General features: G+C 37.2%; 2 protein-coding genes across 10 annotated transcripts in view; one reads left to right on the top strand and one right to left on the bottom strand.

The window, feature by feature from the left end:
- CEP170 (centrosomal protein 170) overlaps positions 1-21,507 on the bottom strand; it is a 152,247-nt gene extending 130,740 nt beyond the window's left edge. For all 4 annotated transcript variants that reach the window (XM_082834688.1, XM_082834689.1, XM_082834690.1 and 1 more), the window contains exon 1: positions 21,414-21,507. The gene's annotated coding sequence lies outside the window, so the exon portion shown is untranslated. The remainder of the gene's footprint in view (positions 1-21,413) is intronic.
- A 927-nt stretch (positions 21,508-22,434) lies between these two features.
- The window catches only part of SDCCAG8 (SHH signaling and ciliogenesis regulator SDCCAG8), a gene marked incomplete at its 3' end in the record, with an annotated part of 251,152 nt that continues 249,011 nt past the window's right edge, over positions 22,435-24,575 (top strand). For all 6 annotated transcript variants that reach the window (XM_082834464.1, XM_082834462.1, XM_082834463.1 and 3 more), the window contains exon 1: positions 22,435-22,584. In XM_082834464.1, the coding sequence (XP_082690590.1) occupies positions 22,518-22,584 (67 nt within the window). In that variant the 5' untranslated portion in view covers positions 22,435-22,517. The remainder of the gene's footprint in view (positions 22,585-24,575) is intronic.

Raw genomic sequence — 24,575 nt, 5'->3', positions numbered from 1 at the left:
CCATGAGACTAGATATCAATTACAGGAAAAGATCTGTAAAAAATACAAACACATGGAGGCTAAACAATACACTACTTAATAATGAAGTGATCACTGAAGAAATCAAAGAGGAAATCAAAAAATACCTAGAAACAAATGACAATGGAGACACAACGACCCAAAACCTGTGGGATGCAGCAAAAGCAGTTCTGAGGGGGAAGTTTATAGCAATACAAGCCCACCTTAAGAAGCAGGAAACATCTCGAATAAACAACCTAACCTTGCACCTCAAGCAATTAGAGAAAGAAGAACAAAAAAACCCCAAAGCTAGCAGAAGGAAAGAAATCATAAAAATCAGATCAGAAATAAATGAAAAAGAAATGAAGGAAACAATAGCAAAGATCAATAAAACTAAAAGCTGGTTCTTTGACAAGATAAACAAAATAGATAAACCACTAGCCAGACTGATCAAGAAAAAAAGGGAGAAGACTCAAATCAATAGGATTAGAAATGAAAAAGGAGAGGTAACAACTGACACTGCAGAAATAAAAGAGATCATGAGAGATTACTACAAGCAACTCTATGCCAATAAAATGGACAATCTGGAAGAAATGGACAAATTCTTAGAAATGCACAACCTGCCAAGACTGAATCAGGAAGAAATAGAAAATATGAACAGACCAATCACAAGCACTGAAATTGAAACTGTGATTAAAAATCTTCCAACAAACAAAAGCCCAGGACCAGATGGCTTCACAGGCGAATTCTATCAAACATTTAGAGAAGAGCTAACACCTATCCTTCTCAAACTCTTCCAAAATATAGCAGAGGGAGGAACACTCCCAAACTCCTTCTACGAGGCCACCATCACCTTGATACCAAAACCAGACAAGGATGTCACAAAGAAAGAAAACTACAGGCCAATATCACTGATGAACATAGATGCAAAAATCCTCAACAAAATACTAGCAAACAGAATCCAACAGCACATTAAAAGGATCATACACCATGATCAAGTGGGGTTTATTCCAGGAATGCAAGGATTCTTCAATATACGCAAATCTATCAATGTGATAAACCATATTAACAAACTGAAGGAGAAAAACCATATGATCATCTCAATAGATGCAGAGAAAGCTTTTGACAAAATTCAACACCCATTTATGATAAAAACCCTGCAGAAAGTAGGCATAGAGGGAACTTTCCTCAACATAATAAAGGCCATATATGACAAGCCCACAGCCAATATCATCCTCAATGGTGAAAAACTGAAAGCATTTCCACTAAGATCAGGAACAAGACAAGGTTGCCCACTCTCACCACTCTTATTCAACATAGTTTTGGAAGTTTTAGCCACAGCAATCAGAGAAGAAAAGGAAATAAAAGGAATCCAAATCGGAAAAGAAGAAGTAAAGCTGTCACTGTTTGCAGATGACATGATCCTATACATAGAGAACCCTAAAGATGCTACCAGAAAACTACTAGAGCTAATCAATGAATTTGGTAAAGTGGCAGGATACAAAATTAATGCACAGAAATCTCTGGCATTCCTATATACTAATGATGAAAAATCTGAAACTGAAATCAAGAAAACACTCCCATTTACCATTGCAACAAAAAGAATAAAATATCTAGGAATAAACCTACCTAAGGAGACAAAAGATCTGTATGCAGAAAATTATAAGACACTGATGAAAGAAATTAAAGATGATACAAATAGATGGAGAGATATACCATGTTCTTGGATTGGAAGAATCAACATTGTGAAAATGACTCTACTACCCAAAGCAATCTATAGATTCAATGCAATCCCTATCAAACTACCACTGGCATTTTTCACAGAACTAGAACAAAAAATTTTGCAATTTGTATGGAACCACAAAAGACCCCGAATAGCCAAAGCAATCTTGAGAACGAAAGAAGGAACTGGAGGAATCAGGCTCCCTGACTTCAGACTATACTACAAAGCTACAGTTATCAAGACGGTATGGTACTGGCACAAAAACAGAAAGATAGATCAATGGAACAGGATAGAAAGCCCAGAGATAAACCCATGCACATATGGTCACCTTATCTTTGACAAAGGAGGCAGAAATGTACAGTGGAGAAAGGACAGCCTATTCAATAAGTGGTGCTGGGAAAACTGGACAGCTACATGTAAAAGTATGAGATTAGATCACTCCCTAACACCATACACAAAAATAAGCTCAAAATGGATTAAAGACCTAAATGTAAGGCCAGAAACTATCAAACTCTTAGAGGAAAACATCGGCAGAACACTCTATGACATAAATCACAGCAAGGTCCTTTTTGATCCACCTCCTAGAGAAATGGAAATAAAAACAAAAGTAAACAAATGGGACCTAATGAAACTTAAAAGCTTTTGCGCAGCAAAGGAAACCATAAAGAAGACCAAAAGACAACCCTCAGAATGGGAGAAAATATTTGCAAATGAAGCAACTGACAAAGGATTAATCTCCAAAATTTATAAGCAGCTCATGCAGCTTAATAACAGAAAAACAAACAACCCAATCCAAAAATGGGCAGAAGACCTAAATAGACATTTCTCCAAAGAAGATATACAGAGTGCCAACAAACACATGAAAGAATGCTCAACATCACTAATCATTAGAGAAATGCAAATCAAAACTACAATGAGATATCATCTCACACCAGTCAGAATGGCCATCATCAAAAAATCTAGAAACAATAAATGCTGGAGAGGGTGTGGAGAAAAGGGAACCCTCTTACACTCTTGGTGGGAATGTAAATTGATACAGCCACTGTGGAGAACAGTATGGAGGTTCCTTAAAAAGCTACAAATAGAACTACCATATGACCCAGCAATCCCACTACTGGGCATATACCCTGAGAAAACCATAATTCAAAAAGAGTCATGTACCAAAATGTTCACTGCAGCTCTATTTACAATAGCCCAGAGATGGAAACAACCTAAGTGTCCATCATCGGATGAATGGATAAAGAAGATGTGGCACATATATACAATGGAATATTACTCAGCCATAAAAAGAGACGAAATTGAGCTATTTGTAATGAGGTGGGTAGACCTAGAGTCTGTCATACAGAGTGAAGTAAGTCAGAAAGAGAGAGACAAATACCGTATGCTAACACATATATATGGAATTTAAAAAAAAAATGTCATGAAAAACCTAGGGGTGAAACAGGAATAAAGACACAGACTTACTAGAGAATGGACTTGAGACTATGGGGAGGGGGAAGGGTAAACGGTGACAAAGCGATAAAGAGGCATGGACATATATACACTACCAAACGTAAGGTAGATAGCTAGTGGGAAGCAGCCGCATAGCACAGGGAGATCAGCTCGGTGCTTTGTGACCGCCTGGAGGGGTGGGATAGGGAGGGTGGGTGGGAGGGAGACGCAAGCGGGAAGAGATATGGGAATATATGTATATGTATAACTGATTCATTTTGTTGTGAAGCTGAAGCTAGCATACCATTGTGAAGCAATTGTACTCCAATGAGGATGTTAAAAAAAAAAAAAAAGACTTTGGGAAAGCAACGGTGAATTGGAGAATGCTCGCAGCTAGAGCTATGCATTTCAATCAATGCCACACACACACACACACACACACACACACACAGAGGAGGGTTGAATATTATATCAAGGAAGGAAAGGGAACAAAATTGAAAATAAACTTTAAAGTTCCTTCTTTGTTTAGAAAAAAAAAAAGAGTACTTGGGATCTTTAATGAAAGGATATCTAACTATTTAGAAGAAAGATATTGCCACAATCTCTGGACAATTTCCAAGGTTGTATTTATACTGAGCTTCATCTTTCCAGAATGATCAAAACACTCTCCAGTCTTTGTTACAATTTTATAATAAATTGTGCACATTCTTCTAAAATTTTGGATATCACATGAAGAAAGAAATGTATGTATGAAAAAAAAAAGATGTGGCACATATATACAATGGAATATTACTCAACCATAAAAAGAAACGAAACTGAGTTATTTGTAGTGAGGTGGATGGACATAGAGTCTGTCATACAGAGTGAAGTAAGTCAGAAAGAGAAAAACAAATACCGTATGCTAACACATATATATGGAATCTAAAAAAAAAAAAAAGAAAATGGTACTGATGAACCTAGTGGCAGGGCTGAAATAAAGACGTAGACATACAGAATGGACTTGAGGACACGGGGGTGGGGAGGGGGAAGCTGGGACGAAGTGAGAGAGTGGCCTGGACATATATACACGACCAAATGTAAAATACATAGCTAGTGAGAAGCAACAGCATAGCACAGGGAGATCAGCTCGGTGCTTTGCGACGACGTAGATGGGTGGGGGAGGGGGGGAGGGAGGCTCAAGAGGGAGGGGATATGGGGATATATGTATGCATATAGCTGATTCACTTTGCTATATAACAGAAACTAACACAGTATTGTGAAGCAGTTACACTCCAATAAAGATCTATTAAAAAAAAAAACAGATGAATGGATAAGATGTGGTATATATACATAATGGAATATTACTCAGTCATAAAAAAGAATGAAATAATGCCATGTGCAGCAACATGGACGGACCTAGAGATTATCACAGAAAGTAAAGTAAGTCAGAAAAAAAGACAAATACCATACAATACCTCTTATATGTGTAATCTAAAATATGATACAAATGAACTTATTTGTAAAACAGAAACAGACTCACAAACATAAAAAAGAAATGTATGGTTACCAAAGGGGAAAAGGAGTGGAGGAGGAATAAATTAGGAGTTTGGGATTAGCAGATACAAACTATTATGTATAAAACAGATAAGCAACCAAGACCTACTGTACACCATAGGGAACTATGTTAAATATTCTGTAATAAATCATAATATAAAAGAATATTAAAAAGAATATATATGTATAACTGAATCACTCTACTATACACCAGAAACTAACACAACATTGTAAATCAACTATACTTCAATTAAAAAAAAACACAACTTTTTCTAATTATCATCACTACCTTTTCTCATCTAATTCACTATAAATAAATTGTTTGGGAGGTGGGTATAAATCATTTCCACCACAGTATCAGTACAACACATGAAAACTGAAATCAAAAGAATAACTAAGAAGTCTCAGAGTATGTTTCAGACAAGTATATATTTTATGAATGCATCACAGAAGCACTTATTCATTGTCTAATAACAAGTTGTTAATTACTAGCCTAAATTATACACTATTTCTTTTTACCTTCATGTTAAATTACAATGCTCATAAATATTACAGTACTGTGCAATAGAACTTTGATGATAGAAGGGTTCTGTATCTACACTGTCCAGTACATAAGCCACAGGCCACATGTAAACTACTGAGCGCTTGAAATATGGCAAATGCATTTGAGAAGATTTTTTATTTTTTTTAATTTTAATTAATTTAAATATTCACATACTGCTAGTAGGTACTCTAGCTAGCTCAGCTTTATACAAACAGGAATCACAAAATTATTTACATTAAGGATGGCTTTAGTTAAAAACTTCATACCTTTAGAATATAAACACACAGAACAGGAAGATGAAAAATAATTTATGTTGGAAAGAGAAATTTTGGTCTGATCAAACAAGCATAATGAGCTTCATATTTTCAATCATAAAGGTATACAGAATTCATACACATTAGTAAATTACATGAGCAATCAAGCCTATCTTTTGGCTGAAATTTTTCAATAGTCATTTCAACTGTTACTATGTCCGAAAGTCTGTTCTTTCATACTTTATAATTCATTAAACTATTGATGCTTACAGAATTAGGTTCATCATTACCAGAAAACTATGAGGTATGTAATGGTTTTACTGGAAATAATTTGTAGTGTGAATATTTCTGAGAAGGCAATTCTTTCAGCAATTCTTTTAAGAGAGGGTATCTCCAGGCATAGCTAAAGAATAATTCCCTATTGACATTTATTTCATTTGGAGAAGAGCTTCTTCAAGTTTGAGGATAAAAATGGCCAAAATAGATTAAAAGATTATTGGTATTTTTAGGAACAATTATTACTAGGAGATAATACTTTGAGCGCAAATGAATATCAGGATATGTGGGGAAAAAGAAAAAAAAAGGTTTACCTTCTGAAAGCTTATTTCCTCAAGCCTTCCTTTCTTTCTTCCTCTGATCAGCCCTCTTCATTTTTTTTTTTTTCCATTTCTATACACCACTGCATACCATACAAACCCTCCAATTCCTCTGGTTCTCTTATTTATTTGTGACTCAATGGAACATAAACAGACAATGGAAGAATATTCTAAATCTTTCACAGACACAATAAATATTACTTTAAAAGTACATGGTAACCTTAAATTTTACATAGTGTAAGCCTTTTATTTTTACAAATGAACAAAATGAGACAGGAAGACTAAAGACTTGTCCAATGTCATATAGCTACATAGTAACAGTGCCAAAAGTAAAATGGAGATCAAACCCCTTGTACAAATTATTCCTTTATTTACACCATGTTGACAAAGAGTGTGTGTGTGTGTGTGTGTGTGTGTGTGTGTGTGTTTATCCTAAGAGCAAGAAACAACCTCCAAAGTCATCTAAGACAGAAATAACTAAGCTGTATGATTTTTCTGAAGCAGATACCTGATGACAGTATTTACTAATAAAACAATATATGTTTTAATTTGTAAAACAATTAGGCTTATAAAGGTGATTAGCTCAAAAAAATGAAGTTGGTTCTCTCCTTCACATGACCCCCATTTTTTTCCCTGCAGTTTTGCAACTTTTGACAGACAAATAGTTTCCTATGACTGCATTAAACAGATAAAATCGTGTCACACTACTAAAGACCAACCTATGGGGTAAATGCCAGCAAAAGGAAAAATATACATTAAATTAATTAGTCAGAGTCCTGTTGTGATTTCTATTAAATTTCTTAATTTGAAGTAGCTTACTGCTTCCATTACATGTTTGAGAATCCATAAAAAAGATATAATAATCCTGCATTTCATAGATATCCATTAATTTCTTATTCATAGCCCATGGAGACTTAGATCAGACACTTTCACATGATCAAATAAAAATATTCAAAATATGAAAAGTAGTAAATAATTTTTATTTCCAGTAAGTGCCTAGAGACTCAGATTCATAAATTTCATAATTATTCTTCCCTGCTCTGGACATAAGCCCTTATTCTGTCCTTATTTTTAACACTGATATATTTGATAAAATTTTGCTTTTGCTTCCTTCCATTATTTTGGATCCAACACAGAAGGTTTACTCAAACTCTAATACAATTTTAAGAAGTGATCTTGATCGTTATATTTGAATTTTGTCAAATAGTAAACTTACTTTTTAGAGTATATGGTATATATACATTATCAGAGAAAGACTCAAATCTTCTAATCAGAAAGCAATTTTATAACAAAACTCAGTACCCATATTAGTAAATTTGGATTTCCAAGGCCAAGGTAACTTTTGGATTTTGAGCATGAAGGCAACTTAGATAGCAACTTATTTTAAAAAGTAGCTTTACTAGTTTTAATAAATGTTATTTCCTGTTAAGAAACTATAATCCAGTTCTTAAGACTAGCTCCTTTTACACACAGCAAAGTTGGAATATAAAAATACAAGTGCCTATTAGAATCTAAGGATATCTTACCCTTTCAGAATCTATGTCCTTAAAATTAATGAACTTTCAAATAAAGGGATTAATATATTATCATATGTTTTAAGAACTTATTCTATTTTAAATGTAAGTTTTTGCATTTTGAAAACTTGTTTTACAAAAGAACTGTTAAGAATGTGCTTTAAAATGATTAGAAAGCATGAAAAAATTTTTAAAGCCTTGAAAAAGAAAATAAAGTACAGACAGTATATAATTCACCTAAAAGAGCTTTCCTTCCTTCTGTTTAGTGCTAGGCTTTAATGACTAGTCTGCTTTTGCTAATCCACTTCCTTACCTTTCAACCATTCTTGAATTTACCCTATCTTCTGAAGGTTTACTGAATTTTTGTCCTTTCTCTTCCTCTTAACTGCCTTACTGAATCATGATAAAAAATGTCCTCATAATTGCTAAACCCAATGATCATTAATATTCCTATTATATCAACTCTCAGTATCTGTGACCATTCTTACCTTCTAGAAACATTACTTTGGTTTCTCTGACTTCCGTGGCCACTCCTCAATCTCTTTGAAAGTCTCTACTTTCTCTTTAAATCTGTGTTTTTAGGAGGTTACTTCCCAATACATGTTCGTTTTGAGACTTCTTTGAAGCTACTGGACTTCAAATACAGTTTATTACATTAAGTCATGCATCTAAGTAAGTTTCAAGTCAAAACCTCTTTTATAAGATGCAGACCTTAATTACTTATAAATCATTTTCAGTTCCAAGTCCCCACTCACCTGTCAAAATTAATCTGAAAAAAAAAATTCCATCATTCCATCTTCTGAACAAAATCTGCCTCCCTCCTGCTTTGTCTATCTTGATAAATGGCAGTATCAACCACCCAGGTACTCTCTCTAGCAACCTCCCTTTATTTAAATAAATCACTGATGAAACGTGTACGCGAAAACACGTATTTTCTAATTCCTCTGAAAGAAAGACCCCTTCAGCTTGGACTGACTGGGTTGACAACATGGGAGAGTAGGGATGGGGGAAATGGGCTGTAATTGTGAAGACTAAAGAGAAAGAAATTTAGAAAGTACTAGGGCACAGGAAATACACAATGTCTTGACTTAGAATGCTGAGGCTGGAGGGAAAAACTACAAATTGTATCCAAGAAAAATAGAGAAAGGGAAGAACAAGTCAGAGATTAGAAATCCTAGTGACAAAACCAGACACCTGAAAATCAGATGAAAGAAATGGTTGTCAAGATAGCATTCTTGATTGAAATATCCATCTTATACAAACCTCGTATCTTTGGGGAGCAAGGGTTACGAACTTGCAATTAATAAATACCATTAGCAAAAAAGGTGCCAGATTCCATTGATGAATTATGTTCTGAATGTCACTAACAATAATTACTAGACACTGAATAGCCAAATTCTCTTGTCCCTAAGCCACCCTCCCCAAATAAATTTCTAAATTTCACTTTATTTACCTTTCGTTTAATTGCACTCTATTTGCTCCCATCTCTCCAATTTACAAATTTTAAATTCCTATTCCATATAGTACATCTTTAACATTCTGGAATTTGTTATATGAACCACTTAAATTCTTAGGGTCTAACCGTGCTCTCTTACTGCAAGCAAAGGCTCTTATTTTTAGTGAACAGTCCAACACAGAATTTTTCACATAAGTGAAGGGTAGGGGAATAGTTGAAGTGGAAGGTAGTGAGATGTAGAACTGAGAAGAAATATTTCACTCCTGGATTTGCAACTGAAGGAAATGGCAGAATTACTAGATTAGAGAAACAGTGTATGTTTTGTTCAATAGCTCTTCAGCTTAATCAAAAACAAAAACCAAACTATCTACCATTCCTCTTCAAAAGCACACGCACACAGATGAACATACACACAATGAATACCCATCCTCCAAGAATGGAATAGCTCAGTGTCATCAGTGTCAATTTTGTAAGCTAGCTATTTACAGAAAAATTGAGTTCTGTAATACTACTGGAATAGAAAACAGTATATTTCATTTTAAACTCTTGTTTAATATGACAGTGGTTGTTAGAAAATATTTCAAAAGTACATTCAGAAAACTTAAAACTGAAACAATTTCAAATGATTTAAGAACACTTTTCTTACACACACACACACACACACAGATGTCTACAGTTTACTTGGAAATGGATCAAAATGTAACATAGACTGACGAATAGACAATGGATTTATGACCAGATATGTGATAAAACTAACATAATATTAATGGTAGAATCAAGATGGTGGGTATATGAGTAGTCACTATGAAACTGTTTCAATTTCCCTGCCTACTTGAGAATTTCCATTAAGAATACTAGGAAAGAGATATGGGGATATACGTATATGTATAGCTGATTCACTTTGTTATAAAGCAGAAACTAACACACCATTGTAAAGCAATTATACACCAATAAAGATGTTAAAAAAATACTAGGAAAAAATCCACAATAACAATAATAAATCACATACACACAGGCCCTGTATTTAAAAACAAAAACTTACCTCACGAATTAACTCTGGTGAAAAGAAATAAATAGTTTAAAAAGTAAAAACTCTGAGACCAATATATGTAAAATCTAAGGAAGATACCCAAAGGTGTACTGATAAAAAAATTTACAGCCTTAAGTGTTTTCCACTGAACTGAAAAATAAACTTACTATTCGACAACTAGTAGAGATAAATATTAAAGATTTTTAAAAATAATAAATTAAAAACATAAAGACAAAAATGACAAATCAAAAGCTCATTCTTAAAAAAAAAAAGTACTACAACCCCTGGCAGACTTTTTTCTTCATTCCTCACAAATATTTAACTTTGTAAAAGGATGTAACTGGGACTTCCCTGGTGGTCCAGTGGTTAACACTCCACACTTCCACTGCAGTGGGTGAGGGTTCAATCCCTGGTCCCTGATCGGGGAACTAAAACCCTGCATGCCTCATGGTGCGGCCAGAAAAAAAGGTGTAACCACAGACGTGATCTTTTCAATTTACAGAATAATTATATCTACAATTTTAGGCTTCTAAATTTGAAAATCTCAAGTGAATAAACTTCTAGGCAGATAAAAATGACATAAGTGACTCAAAAACAGGTAGAAACTTGAATAGACCTGAAAACACTATTAAAAACTAAGGCCTTAAATACCTGTTTGAGAGTTTCTTTGTCATCTTTTAGATCATAAATAAGTCAATAAACTCAGTTTAATCTCAATCAAAACCCCAAAGGATTTTTTCAAATGAGCTTAACAAAATAACCCTAAAACACATCGGGAAAAAAACAAAGCATACAAGGATAACTAGGTAAATTCTATGACACCAGAATAGACTAAGGAGAAAAGTATCCATTTGTAAACAGATACTATAAACCTATGTTATAATACGTGGTAATAATACAGCAGTGCAGGAATAGGCAGCAATCAAATGGAATAAAAGATCCAGAAATAAATCTATGCATATTTAAGAAGACATTTCAAATTGTGATAGATAATGAAGCGTTATGCAATACATGACAAAAGGCTATATATATGCCTAAATATATTTTAGATAAATTAACATATTTGCGTGTAAAAATTCAAATCATAAATTCTACAAGAAAAAATATAGGTATGTATTCAATAAAATGTGCAGTGGGATTACTTCGTAAGAAAAAGGAAAAAAGAAATTAGGCTATATACAAGTTAAAGATTTTTGCTGGGTAAAAATAACATAAACTTAAAAGGCAAATGGTAATCTTGGAAAAAGAAGTAGTTACAAGTGAATATGATGAGCTATTCACTAAAAATAAGAGCCTTTTACTTTAGAAATAAAAATAACCAATAAGCATTTTTAAAAAGCCTTTCAGATGTATTACTGATAAGAGAAATCTAAATAAGGTTTTTAGTTTATCAACTGGGCAAAAATTTTAAAAAGATATGTAATACCCAGCAGTGGTAAAGCGTTGAAGAAACACAATTTCATACCCCAATGAGGGAGGTGTACTTTGGGAACAGACTAAGGTGGGGCGGGGGCGGATGGAGTATTATCAGTACGTTAGAAAATTAGAAAAGGTTTTAGAACTCTACATGTTCTTTGACACAATTCATTTCTTGAAACAGTGGGAAAGAAAAATACTGATTTGCACAGAAATTCAGTCAGAAATGTCCACTATAGGGTTGTTTACAATTTTTAAAAACATCCTTAATTTCCATAAATTGCAAGTAAATCATAAGCTTCGTAAAATGAAAGTTTAATCTCATGATAAAATGTTATCAGATTAAACCAAAATAGACAAGAATATGTAACAGTGGTGTCACTAGCTAGTAGGATTGTAAGAGTGTGTTCTTCCTGACTTAATGGTATTTTCTAGATAGTTTGAAATTATAGTCCTATTGCCTAAAAAAGCTTACCACAGGAAGCCCTCTATTTGCAATGTTCCTTTTTCACCAAAATAAAGATTTTATACTTACTTCTCCATCATCAAGGACATTCATTTCCCCTATCCTCTGTTTCGTGAAATCAGTTTCTAGCTCGCTGACCGGAGTTCAAGACCCCTAATCAACCCTTAAGCTTTGAATCTGAGAAATCCTTATCCAGTAAAAAGCTAGTTAAAATAGGAAAATGCTCTTTGTTGGCCTGGAAAAAAAGTAAGCTAGGCTGCTTACTTTTTTCTGACTTCATTCTCATTTAGACACTATGCTTAGAATTGAAAGATGTACTTACGAATGGAGAAAGTTATTATTTCAAAGCCTCTTTCTGGCCTCAGGTCCTTTCCTCCAACCCCAAGAGTATTGTAAAATGATGTACAAAACTGCATATGGGGACAGAATGCACAAGAAGTAAAAAACTATTCCTACAGAGTCAGAATGAAAACATACTTCTATTCATCACCCAAACCAAAACATTTCTTCAAATCTAACACTATCAAGTGGTACCACACTTGGGGCACTGGGAAGGGGATCCCTACGTGCAATTATACCTTTCATGTCTTTTATATCTATCTCATTTGTTTTACAAAATAAACCTCTGAGGTAGTTGGACTACTGCCAGCTTTATTTTACAGATGAAGAAACTGAACTTCTGAAATGATGTGACATGCCCAAGATCTCACAATTAATGCCTCTGAAGCAATTCCTGAGAGCAAATTCTTCTCAGTGAACAGCAACCATCTCCCCTGTACAAATCTCAGTAGCAAAGCAGCCACATCCATCGACCTAAGAAACAGCAGCAATATATCTGTGAGTAAAACTTTGTTCACAGCTTTAGACTTAGTAGTTTCTGGGGGAGAATAATAATGAACATCGCGGGAATTCCCTAACAGTCCAGTGGTTAGGACTTGGCACTTGCACTGCAGTGGCCCGGGTTCAATCCATGGTTGGGGAACTAAGATCCTGCAAGCCGCATGGCGTAGCCAAAAAAAAAAAAGAACATCTTCACTGATAAATGAGAATAAAGGAATAAAGACAGGTCTGATAATAACGTTTTCAGAGATAGTTAACAAGGAAAAAGGATATAACCTGATTTCTTAAGAAATGTTTAAGTGATTAAAGGTGGTATAGTTGACTGATCACTCCTTATCTCTAAACATACTTTTTAAAAAAAATTTTACTTTATTTTATTTTATTTTGGCCGTACCTCGCAGCTTGTGGGATCTCAGTTCCCCAACCAGGGATCAAACCTGTGCCCCATGCAGTGGAAGCGCAGAGTCCTGACCACTGGACTGCCAGGGAAGTCCCTAAACACACTTTCTTTACTTGTCTTCTGGGACACCACACTCATTACCTCACCGGCCACCTCTTTTCAATCCTTGATGGCGCCTTCTCTCTTGCTAAGCTTTCACTATTGGAGAGTATCAGGTACAATTCTTTCTTGGACCTCTTAATCTAATTACTCTCAAACTCTCAACCTAAGTGATGTCTTCCAGTCCTAGAGTTTTAAATATGGTCTACTGGTGATGCTTAAAATTTAAATATATTCAGTGCCAACCTCTCCTGTGAAATCTAGACTTGAATATTCAGCTGCCTACTTGATTATCTCCACTTGGACATTTAATAGACATTTCAAACCTAACATGTCCAAAACTCTTGATTTTTTAAAACCAGAACCTAATAACTTTCACTATCTCCACCACTATCACTCTAGTCTAAACCATTAACACCTCAGTTTAAAGTATTCCAATAGTCTCTTAACTCATCTCCCTGTTCCCATTTTGTTCCCCTCCAGTCTATTATCCACAAAACAGCCAGAACCATATTTTAAAAATGTAAGCCAATTCTTTTGTCCAATTCAAGGGATTTTTTTCTTTTATCCAATTCAAGGGATTATTTTTTTTTTTACATTCTGTATTTCTACTTTTCTAATGTTAAAATAAACTTTTTTTATGAAATGATAGTGTTAGTAGGTGGTAAGTTTCTTTAGATATTTGTCTTCGGGTTTTGTTTCCGTGTTTTTACATAAGCAATAAAAAGTTAGTCTCCCCTTCTCAAAACACTCCAATGAACTCCCAAGGCATTTTAAATAAAGTCAACCAATACAATCTCTATCGAACCTCGTTTCCTCCTATTCTTCCTTCCTCTTGCTCATCTCCAGCCAGTGGCCTCTTTGTTCTCTGAATTCATTCATCCCATTCCTGTCCAGGACCAGAGCACTCTCCAACCAGATATCTACATGGTGTGCTTCCTTACATAAGTCTCTGCTAAATGACACCTTCTCAAAGAGTGGTATTCCCTAACCAGTCACTAAAATAGTAGCTCTCTAGATGCCTCTTTTTTGTATAAAGAGGCTATCTTTAGTGTAAAAAGAGGTAAGTAGGTTAAAAATACACACTGTATTTACTTAAATTGAAAACAAATTCACTGGAAAGATACATGAAAAGTTACCTATTAACTCAGCAGATAAGGTAGCTGGGTGGGAGGATTTTTCACATTTTTTGTTTTTAAAATATTGTTTGTTTTTTTTGAACAATTTTAATGTGTTATTTGAATGACTATTTAAAAATAAATAAAAAATAGCAGTCCACCACTCTCTATCCCTTTACTCTAATTCATTTTTACTCACAGCATCTACGCTTACTTGACTTCATATAATATAATTATATAATTATCCACATCTCCACCAGGCAGTAAGCTTCAACCAACTCCCTTAGTATTAGAGAATATAATGATTTTCTCCTTAACTAAAAACAAAACATTGAAATGGTTTTCAGTATCTTTTTGTCACCTTTTTCCTCCAGCATACTTAATTTATGTAACTTTTATTCTATTTATAAATTTGCATGGTATGTCCTTGGCTATATCCAATACATGCACAAGATGAAGACATAAGAGGGCTTGCTTGTTAAATTTATAAATGTTAAAAAGCCAGGAAGAGAAGCTAATCCCTTGGATGACAGAATCATTATTTAAGAAGGTTTCAAGGACTTCCCTGGTGGCGCAGTGGTTAAGAATCCGCTTCCCAAAGCAGGGGACACAGGCTCGAGCCCTGGTCCGGGAAGATCCCACATGCCACGGAGCAACTAAGCCCGTGCGCCACAACTACTGAGCCTGCACTCTAGAGCCTGTGCTCCGCAACAAGAGAAGCCACCGCAATGAGAAGCCCACGCATCACAACAAAGAGTAGCCCCCACTCGCCACAACTAGAGAAAGCCTGTGCGCAGCAACGAAGACCCAACACAGCCAAAAATAATAAAATTTAAAAAAAGATCTCAACTTTTAACTACACTCAAGTAGATGATATTTAAAAGGGTTAAAGGTACATATTGCTTAAAAAACATAATCTACATGTATATACAGAATGGGAAAGATCTTAACATACAAAAGATGCGGGTTTATGTTGCCTACATCAGTGATTCCCAGACAAATTTTTCAAAAAACAAAATAGGAAACAACAAAGGTGGCCTCTCCCGTTGCGGAGCACAGGCTCCGGACGCACAGGCCCAGCGGCCACGGCTCACTGGCCCAGCCGCTCCGTGGCACGTGGGATCCTCCCGGACCGGGGCACGAACCCACGCCCCCCCGTGTCGGCAGGCAGACTCTCAACCACTGCGCCACTAGGGAAGTCCCAAAAGACTAACTTTTTATTGCTTATGTAAAAACACGAAAACAAAACCCGAAGACAAATATCTAAAGAAACTTACCACCTACTAACACTATCATTTCATTAAAAAAGGTTATTTTAACATTAGAAAAGTAGAAATACAGAATGTAAAAAAAAAATAATCCCTTGAATTGGATAAATATAACTTGAAAAGCCACATAACACTTTTCTCTCTTTTTTTTTGCTTAGAACTGGCAAGACATTACTGTTGTTAGAGTTAATGAAATTTTAGACCGTAAACACAAGTGTATGGCTTGAATTAAGAAAAGGGGTAATTTCACTACACTGCATTCAGACCACAATTGCAGAACTAAAGCTGGAAACAGAATCACAACAAAAAAGAATAGCACTGACAAAACTGATTGTATCTAGTGACAGAGATGAGGAAGGTAAAGGAAACTGTATCACATGAAGTTGTAGGGGTTGTAGTATTTAATTTAGAAGAGGGAGAACTTAACAGAGACCCAATATATTGAGAAAAACCTTATTGTATCTTACTCTTAAAGATAGAACTGCAACCAATGGAAGAAGTTACACAGTAAAGCAGATACTAGCTCAGTTTAGTAAAATCAGTTTAGTAAAATCTTTCTATTAGATTTTTCAAAAGCGAAATTACTATCCTACGCCCATTTTTTCATGCAAGTGTTTCTCATGGAAAAGCTGGACTCAATAAGATCTCAGGGATATTAGTAGTAAGCAGCACATTGTTTGAGATGATTTCTAAAGTCTCCTCTAATTCTAAACTTTTGTGAATTAGAAGGGAATAAATGTTGCCTTTTATAACTTACTGAAAAACATGAGTGGAAAGAATTTTGGCTTTAGTCAAAAAGACAAAGGTTCAGTTATAGGCTTTACCACTTAATAATGTGTGACAGAGAGGCAAAATTATTCACTAACTCTGGACCTCAAGTATTCTCAACTTTAAGTGTAAAATAATACCTTACTTACACAACTGCTGCATGAATTATGCATAGACACACACAATGTCTGGCACTTAGTAAGTGCTTAATACACAGTAGGTATTACTTATTCAGTAAATATTATGTTCCAAAGGATAATATTTTCTATTATTTATTAGCCATTTATATACTTAAATAAGGACTTACTCTCTGCTGTCTCGTTCTTTGCTTTTCAAACCTAAGCAATGCACGCTTAGGATTCATTTCCACTTCTATGCTTCACATAATCTCTACTGGATGAAAGAAATTTTTATAACCTTGCTTTTGTTGATTTCCTTTCTACCTTTGACACAAAAGTGGGGTTTACTTTTAGTACATGTCAACTATGTCATTCGTTTTGGCAAAAAAATTATACTGTTGCATAATCATTTCAACTAAACTGGACTATATATCCAGTTTAATCAAGCCTACTACCAGACAGATGTTTTCTTACTCTTTTAGATAGCCCACACTGGCTACCTCATTGGTGAGCACTTCCCTCAAGAAATATCTGAGTAAATAAAGACCCATTTCACCAAGGGTAGCTATTAGAAATCTTGGTTATTAACAAAAGTTTATGAAATAAAAATAGTGTGAGGTTTCTCCCCATTAGATGAAACCCATTTCTTACTGAAACATATCAACACTTAATGCTCCAGCCAATATTATCTACCCACCAGAATTTTTCGTATGGTATTTAATTCCTTTTTTTCTTATACTTGCAAAGTAATTGACAACTATACAGCTATTTTAGTTGGCAATTTAATATCATGCTGTTAGATATTTATTAGAACAGTGTACTACTTAACCCCCCAATGTTCATGATAAAGAAAAAACAAATCACTACAGAATTTTGTTGAATAAAAAACATGTTGACAAGTTCAAACAGATACAGTATTCAGTACTAGATGAATGATATCAGATGCAACAATAAAACTAGTTTTGTTTGTTTGTTTGTTTTTTGCAGTACGCAGGCCTCTCACTGTTGTGGCCTCTCCCATTGCGGAGCACACGCTCCGGACGCAAAGGCTCAGTGGCCATGGCTCACGGGCCCAACCGCTCCGCGGCATGTGGGATCCTCCCGGAGCAGGGCACGAATCCGTGTCCCCTGCATCGGCAGGCGGACTCTCAACCACTGTGCCACCAGGGAAGCCCAATAAAACTAGTTTTTTGGGTTTTTTAAGTGATAAAATGAAACAACAAACTGATACTTGTAACAAATAAATCCCTAAGCATAGAATTTTTAAAAGCACCTTGATATTTACATTAATAGACATAACGCATGATAATTTTTTTAAAGTTGGAAAACATGCAGATGGTTATTTACTTCCATACAAAGTAATTTTAGCACACCATGAAATTTAACAGTAAAATACATTTCAAGTTTGATTTAATATAATTCCACATGGTGAATTACAGATTATTTTTTTAAGTAAATTGAAATTTAAGAAATATACTAATTCTTTTTTTAAAAGTCTATTAAAATACAACTAAAGGGCTTCCCTGGTGGCGCAGTGGTTGAGAGTCCGCCTGCCGATGCAGGGGACACGGGTTCGTGCCCCGGTCCAGGAGGATCCCACATGCCGTGGAGCGGGTAGGCCCGTGAGCCATGGCCGCTGAGCCTGCGCGTCCGGAGCCTGTGCTCCGCAATGGGAGAGGCCCGCCTACAGCAAAAAAAAAAAAAAAAACTAAAAATAGAACTACCATATGACCCAGCAATCCCATTACTGGGCATACACCCTGAGAAAACCATAATTGAAAAAGAGACATGTGGGCTTCCCTGGTGGTGCAGTGGTTGAAAATCTGCCTGCCAATGCAGGGGACACGGGTTCGAGCCCTGGTCTGGGAAGATCCCACATGCCACGGAGCAACTGGGCCCGTGAGCCACAACTACTGAGCCTGCGTGTCTGCAGCATGTGCTCCGCGACAGTGAGAGGCCCGCGCACCGCGATGAAGAGTGGCCCCCGCTCGCAGCAACTAGAGAAAGCCCTCGCACAGAAATGAAAACCCAACACAGCCAAAAATAAAATAAAATAAATAAATAAATTTTAAAAACAAACAAAAAAAGAGACATGTACCACACTGTTCACTGCAGCACTATGTACAACAGCCAGGATGTGGGACCAACCTAAATGCCCATTGACAGATGAATGAATATAGAAGATGTGGCGCATATATACATTGTAATATTACTCTGCCATAAAAAGAAATGAAATTGAGTTATTTGTAGTGAGGTGGACGGACCTAGAGTCTGTCATACAGAGTGAAGTAAGTCAGAAAGAGAAAAACAAATACCATATGCTAACACATATATACAGAATCTAAAAAAAAAAAAAAATGGTACTGATGAACCTAGTGGCAGGGCAGGAATGAAGATGCAGACATAGAAAATGGACTTGAGGACACGGGGGAGTGGGGGCGGGAGGGCAAAGCTGGGGCAAAGTGAGAGTAGCATCGACATATATACACTACTGAATGTAAAATAGTTAGCCGGTGGGAAGCAGCAGCATAGCGCAGGGAGATCAGCTTGGTGCTTTGCAATGACCTACAGAGGTGGGATAGGGAGGGTGGGAATGAGGCTCAAGAGGGAGGGGATATGGGGATGTATGTATGCATATGGCTGATTCACTTTGTTGTACAACAGAAACTAACACAGTATTGTGAAGCAATTATACTCCAATAAAGATCTATTTAAAAAAGTCGATTAAAATACAATGTGGAATTAAGGGATAAAAAGTATAAGAAAACAAAAAAGCACTTTATGGCAAAATCAACTTAATAAAAGAGCACAAATTCAATTTTAATAAAAAAGTTAAACATGAATATTTTCCTCAAAAAGTAAGCTTTTTTAAGTTGAAAATAATAAAATTCATTAATTGAAGAAAACTGAACTTCATGGGTTCTTGTTATGTAGCAATTTCATTTTTCAGAGTTTATAGAGTTGATCATATTATAAAATACTACCGAATAGCAGAAAATATTATTAAAATATGGTTACTGATAAGTAGGGAAAAAATTCCAACAGTTTCCATTTTTATGAAAAGCCCATGTTAAGACATCTCTTCCTATATCAGTAAGTTAATTTATAAAACTATAGTTATACTTCATTAGAATTATTACTTTCACATCAAAAGAAAAAGACTAGACTAATAAAACTATGAGGTATCAATGAACCTGATTGTCACAGACAACTCAAAGAGCATGCAGAGAAGCTTTCCATAAATTTTCACAGGGTAGGGGGACTAGGGGACACAGCTGAAAAGAGCACATTGCAGAAGAGACCTTGGTTTTATTGGACTCTGCCTTTCATTAGCAGTTTGGCTTGGACAGCCAAGTCAGTTAACTTTCCAAGTTTTAATGTCTTCCTCTTTCTCTGTCAAATGCATTTAGACTCTTCAGTTTTAAAACACCAAAATTCTACAATATTTGCAAAGTTAGGAAAAAGTAAAAGCAGCACTGGTTTTACTTTTTAAAAAACAATGCCAGAAAAATACAAAATGGTTTGTAACTTGCAATGTAATATTTCCAGAGCTGAATTCCTAAATCATTGCGGCATACCCAGCTAGGGTTATATCAGTGAAGATCTGGATACCGTATTCATAATGTCACTTTCTCCTCTCACATCATTCCTCCACCTGCTCCTCCCCATCCGGCTTCAATCTCTCTTTTGCTTGTTTTAATGCCAGCAAACGGTTGTAAGCTTAATAATCAAATCATTTTAAAAGATGCATTTTCAATCAAGTACGTTATCTGCTTCACCACATTTCTCCCAACTGGATGAATTTTCATTAAGAGAATAAAAATATGAATAAAAAATTCAGAAACAGAAATGTACCAGGCCTATGTTTGATTTTGAATGCTTAAAAAACAAAACGGAAAGATGTATCCTAACCTATTCCCTTAGGCACGTGAATGCGTTACCCACCCTATGAAAAAACATTCTGCTGGTTCATTTTCCTGCTACAGAAACAGCTTCGTCGTCAGGCCCTTCCTGGTCCATTCTTCATCGTGAGCTAGTAATTTTATATGGATCACCTTGGCAATGCTTGGACAGGTACTGTCCTTGTCTTCCAGGAGCTTACATTCTCCAAGTAAAACTCTGCTAAACACTAAAAAAACAGATACTATGACTTAGGGTACAAATCCCACATCTTCCCGCCCCTTGTTAGGCAGCTGCTAATTTTTCTTTTCCTTACATAAAATGAAGGGACCCATACCAAAGCCCACATTTGAATTTCAGGACAATGAAGTCGACAGGAAGCTACTCTCTCCTCCCCCGGGTTACTACAGAGCCACAGCCTGAGCGGGTGCTGTCGCCTGGCGGGTGCGTGACACCACGTCTTCCACGCCCTCCCACCGCGTCCGAAAGGCTCCTCGCCGGACCACCCCAAACCACCCCACACACCAAAACCAACCACACAAAAAGAAACGACATTGGGAGCTGCTCCGATCGGGAAAACCCCTTCTCCAGCAGCAGCGTAGCCATTCCCTCCGCTGCTCCGCCCGCACCCCTGCAAACTGCTGGGGCGGAGGGGGCTGCACAAAGCCAGGAGAGCCAGAGACGACTCAATACGTGGACACTTGCAGGGGAAGCCGGGACGCAGGGCCCGGGGACGCAGGGTTGGGGGGCGGTGGGGGGGAGGGGTGCCCCCGGCCGAGTCCCAGGTCCGGGGCGGGGGCGGCACGCGAAGCCTCAGGGAAGCGCCCCTCGCCGCCGGCCCTCAACCCCTCCCGCCGCGGGCCGCGCCCGAGCCCCCGCTGCAAACCCGAAAAGAAAGATGTGGAAAGGCGGAGGCGACGGCATCGGAGCGCATCACTTACCCCTCACTGCTGAGAGGGACCGGACGGGGGGGCGGGGCGCACCGCGTCCCGTGAGTCTCTCGCAAGCGTCCTCCCCCACCCTGTCGTCGTCGCCGCCGCCGCGGTCGAGCTCTCGGCCCCTCGGCGCCGCTGGGCAATAACGTTATTCCGCACACGCTCCGCACATAGCGGTAACGGCAAGGAGCGGCCGCCCAGTGCGCAGGCGCCCGGGGAGAGGGCGAGGAGCCCAGCCCTACCCCTGGTCCGGCCCAGTCCCAGCGAACTCCTACTGCGCAAGCGCCAAGCACAGACAATGAAAAGGGGTTGTGCGGGGGAGGGGGGGTCTCACCCACAGGCCTCTCCAGCTGCCGACTACGCAGGCGTATACCAAAGACCAGCTTCAACAATGAAGAGGACCCGGGCTTTAGCTGGGACCGCAACCGGCAAGGACTACAGTTCCCAGCCGGCAGTGCGCCAACTCCAAGCTGTGGTCGGGTCGCCGGGCGTGCTAAGATTGGTAGTGTCAGCCGCCTTCACGATCTACGCTGTTTGGGAGATTCAGAGCTTCTTTTTCTTGAGAATTTATTTCGCGGTGTTGGCAGATGTTGCGGCTGAAGGGTGTTGAGCTTGTTATTTGCGTTCTTGAGAAGGCTCAAGGATCAACAGCATATAAGCGAATTTAGAAGAGTAAAGGCTTTCAGTGAGCCCTGTCAGTTAGGTGGTCCAGACAGCAGGATGGGTTGAAGGCAGGACTAAGCCTGGCTGGGCTACAGAAATGGGCGGAGCCTCCAAGGAGTCTCTTGGCAACCGGAACTTGCCGCCAAACCGCCAAAGCGTGAGCTTGGAGCGCGTTGCCCTCTGGGAATTGTAGTTTCATTGGGAGTGCTCTTAGGAGCTTCGACACTGTAAGCCCGGACACTGTGGACTACAACTTCCGACGTCCACCACGAGGGCCCGTGGGTGGGAAGAGGCTGGAGAGCTCAGTACGGGATTCTGTGCTCCCCAGTGACAGCAGCAGCAGGAAGTCGGTGGGCCCTTTCCGGGGGCTGAGGCCTCTTGCACTCCGAGGGGAGAACACTGGACACTTCCCCACGCAACTCCCATCTCTGGGCCCCGAGTGTGTTCATGGCGAAGTCCCCGGAGAACTCTGCCCTGGAGGAGATTCTGGGGCAGTATCAACGGAGTCTCCGGGGTGAGTTGCTCGGAACCTCTGTGCCCTAGCCCCTTGATAGCAGGGCCTAATGGACGGGAACTGACCAGGGGCGTTTCCTAACACCTTGGTTCGGCCCTAGCCAGAACGCAGAGGAAGAAGATGGATGTTGCTGTGGAAAGATTAAATAGTTGTGTTTGTTTTTACGTTTAAGCAACGTTGTTTCCCTTGATTCCCATAGTTACCTGAACCAACTGCCTGATCTTTTCTTGGGCATATTTTTTACCCGGCGCCCGCAGAAACTCTTGGACGGCTCAATGCCAGTTTTGCCCAGTTCCCATACTTCTCTTTATAATCCAGTAAATTCCTGATGCGCTCTTCTTACACATTCAAATTATGGTGTAGTGGATTGAATGTGATTTATTGCACCAGGAAAAAAAACCACTAATAATTATTTTAATCACAACAGCTTCTATTTAGTGGTCTAGGCTATTTACATACATTAAATCACTTAAAACTTACAATCTTATGAATGTCCCTCTTCTAGACATGGGGAAATAGAAGTGCAAAGAGGTTAAGTTAGGCCAAAGCCAACATAGCTAGTTAGTGGCAGAGCCAGGTATTAAATTCAGTCAGACCTGTCTGCCTTAAAAGCCTATGTTTTTCTTTATTATATTACAATTAACTATTACTGAAACTTTTTTTAGTTAATTCAGATTTTATTACTATAGTACCCTATGAGTAGCTGAAGAAGTGATATACTTGTAGATAGCTCTATCATCTTGAACATCATATATAACATCTAGAAACCTCATTTCTCTTATTTTAAAGTAGAAGTGATGATATTGTCTGCAGGGTTCTTGTGAGGAGCAAATAAAATAATTCACATAAAGCAATGATTTTCAGGCTTTTTTTTTTAATCTTAGCCATAAATAAGAAATATATTTTGTATGGGGCATAGACATATAGACTAAAAGAAAAGTTTCATTAAAGAATATTTATTCTACTAGATGTAATTCACCCTACTTTCTGTTCTTTTGCATTTTCTTAACCATTTAGGCCATGACCAACAGCTTAAAAAATATTTAAAGCATTTAAAGCACTGACTCATTTATTAATTTAGTGCCTACTATATGTTAGACATACCAAATGCTGGGGATACCATAAGGAACTAGACAAAGTGACTGTCCTCAGGGAGCCTCTGGATTAATGCAGTGAAGCACGATAAACAAAATAATTATAGATTACTATGATAAAGAAGAAGGGTAAAGATCAGTGTTTGGCACATAAGCACTCATTAAATGTTAGCTGCTATTTATAATTGGTACTTGTAGCAAAGTGAAGATTTTTCAAGGAGATTAGAAAATTTATCTTCTACTGAGTCTAGATTTTGAAAGGGCTATTATTTATTTTTTGATTAGCAAATTTATCTTCTAGTGAGTCTAGACTTTGAAAGGGTTATTATTTATTGTTTCCATCTGTCAACAGTGTTACAAACTGTCAACATTCTCAGTATTCAAACTGCAAGAATAAAATAATTGGTCTGAATGAATACCTTCATCAGCCTCCTGAGGTTTCAAGAGCTGTTAGATACAGAAATAACCACTTGTAACTTTTCATTTGAAAGCAAGAAAAATACTGTGTGCAATAATACCAGTGGCATTTAATTTTTGAGGTCGGTAAAAAAATCTTGTTTTCCATTATGTTTCTCCTAGTGCTTCTCCTCCTTTAACCTTAATTTGAATCTTTACTTAAGTATTAGAGGCTATTTAATATTAGACTTGATGCAGTAGTTAATTTCAAACTAATGTTATAGTACTATATTTAATACCCACGATACTGCTTTCAGTAATTATAGTGAAGAGTTTTTATTCAAAGATAATTCATTTTAAAATAAATTTAAAATTTAGTGTTATAACAATATAAAGTAGTGAAAACATTTATAATCAAGAGCAAATAAAGCAGAGAAAAAAGTTAGTTTGTTTTTTATTAATTTTTAGTGATAGTTTTAACAATGAATCAAGAAATGAAAC

Source organism: Leucopleurus acutus, assembly GCF_964270905.1.
Source record: "Leucopleurus acutus genome assembly, chromosome: 2".
Classification (NCBI taxonomy): Eukaryota; Metazoa; Chordata; class Mammalia; order Artiodactyla; family Delphinidae; genus Leucopleurus; species Leucopleurus acutus.
Note: the sequence above shows the minus strand (reverse complement) of the source record. Positions and strands in the feature narration are given on the sequence as shown.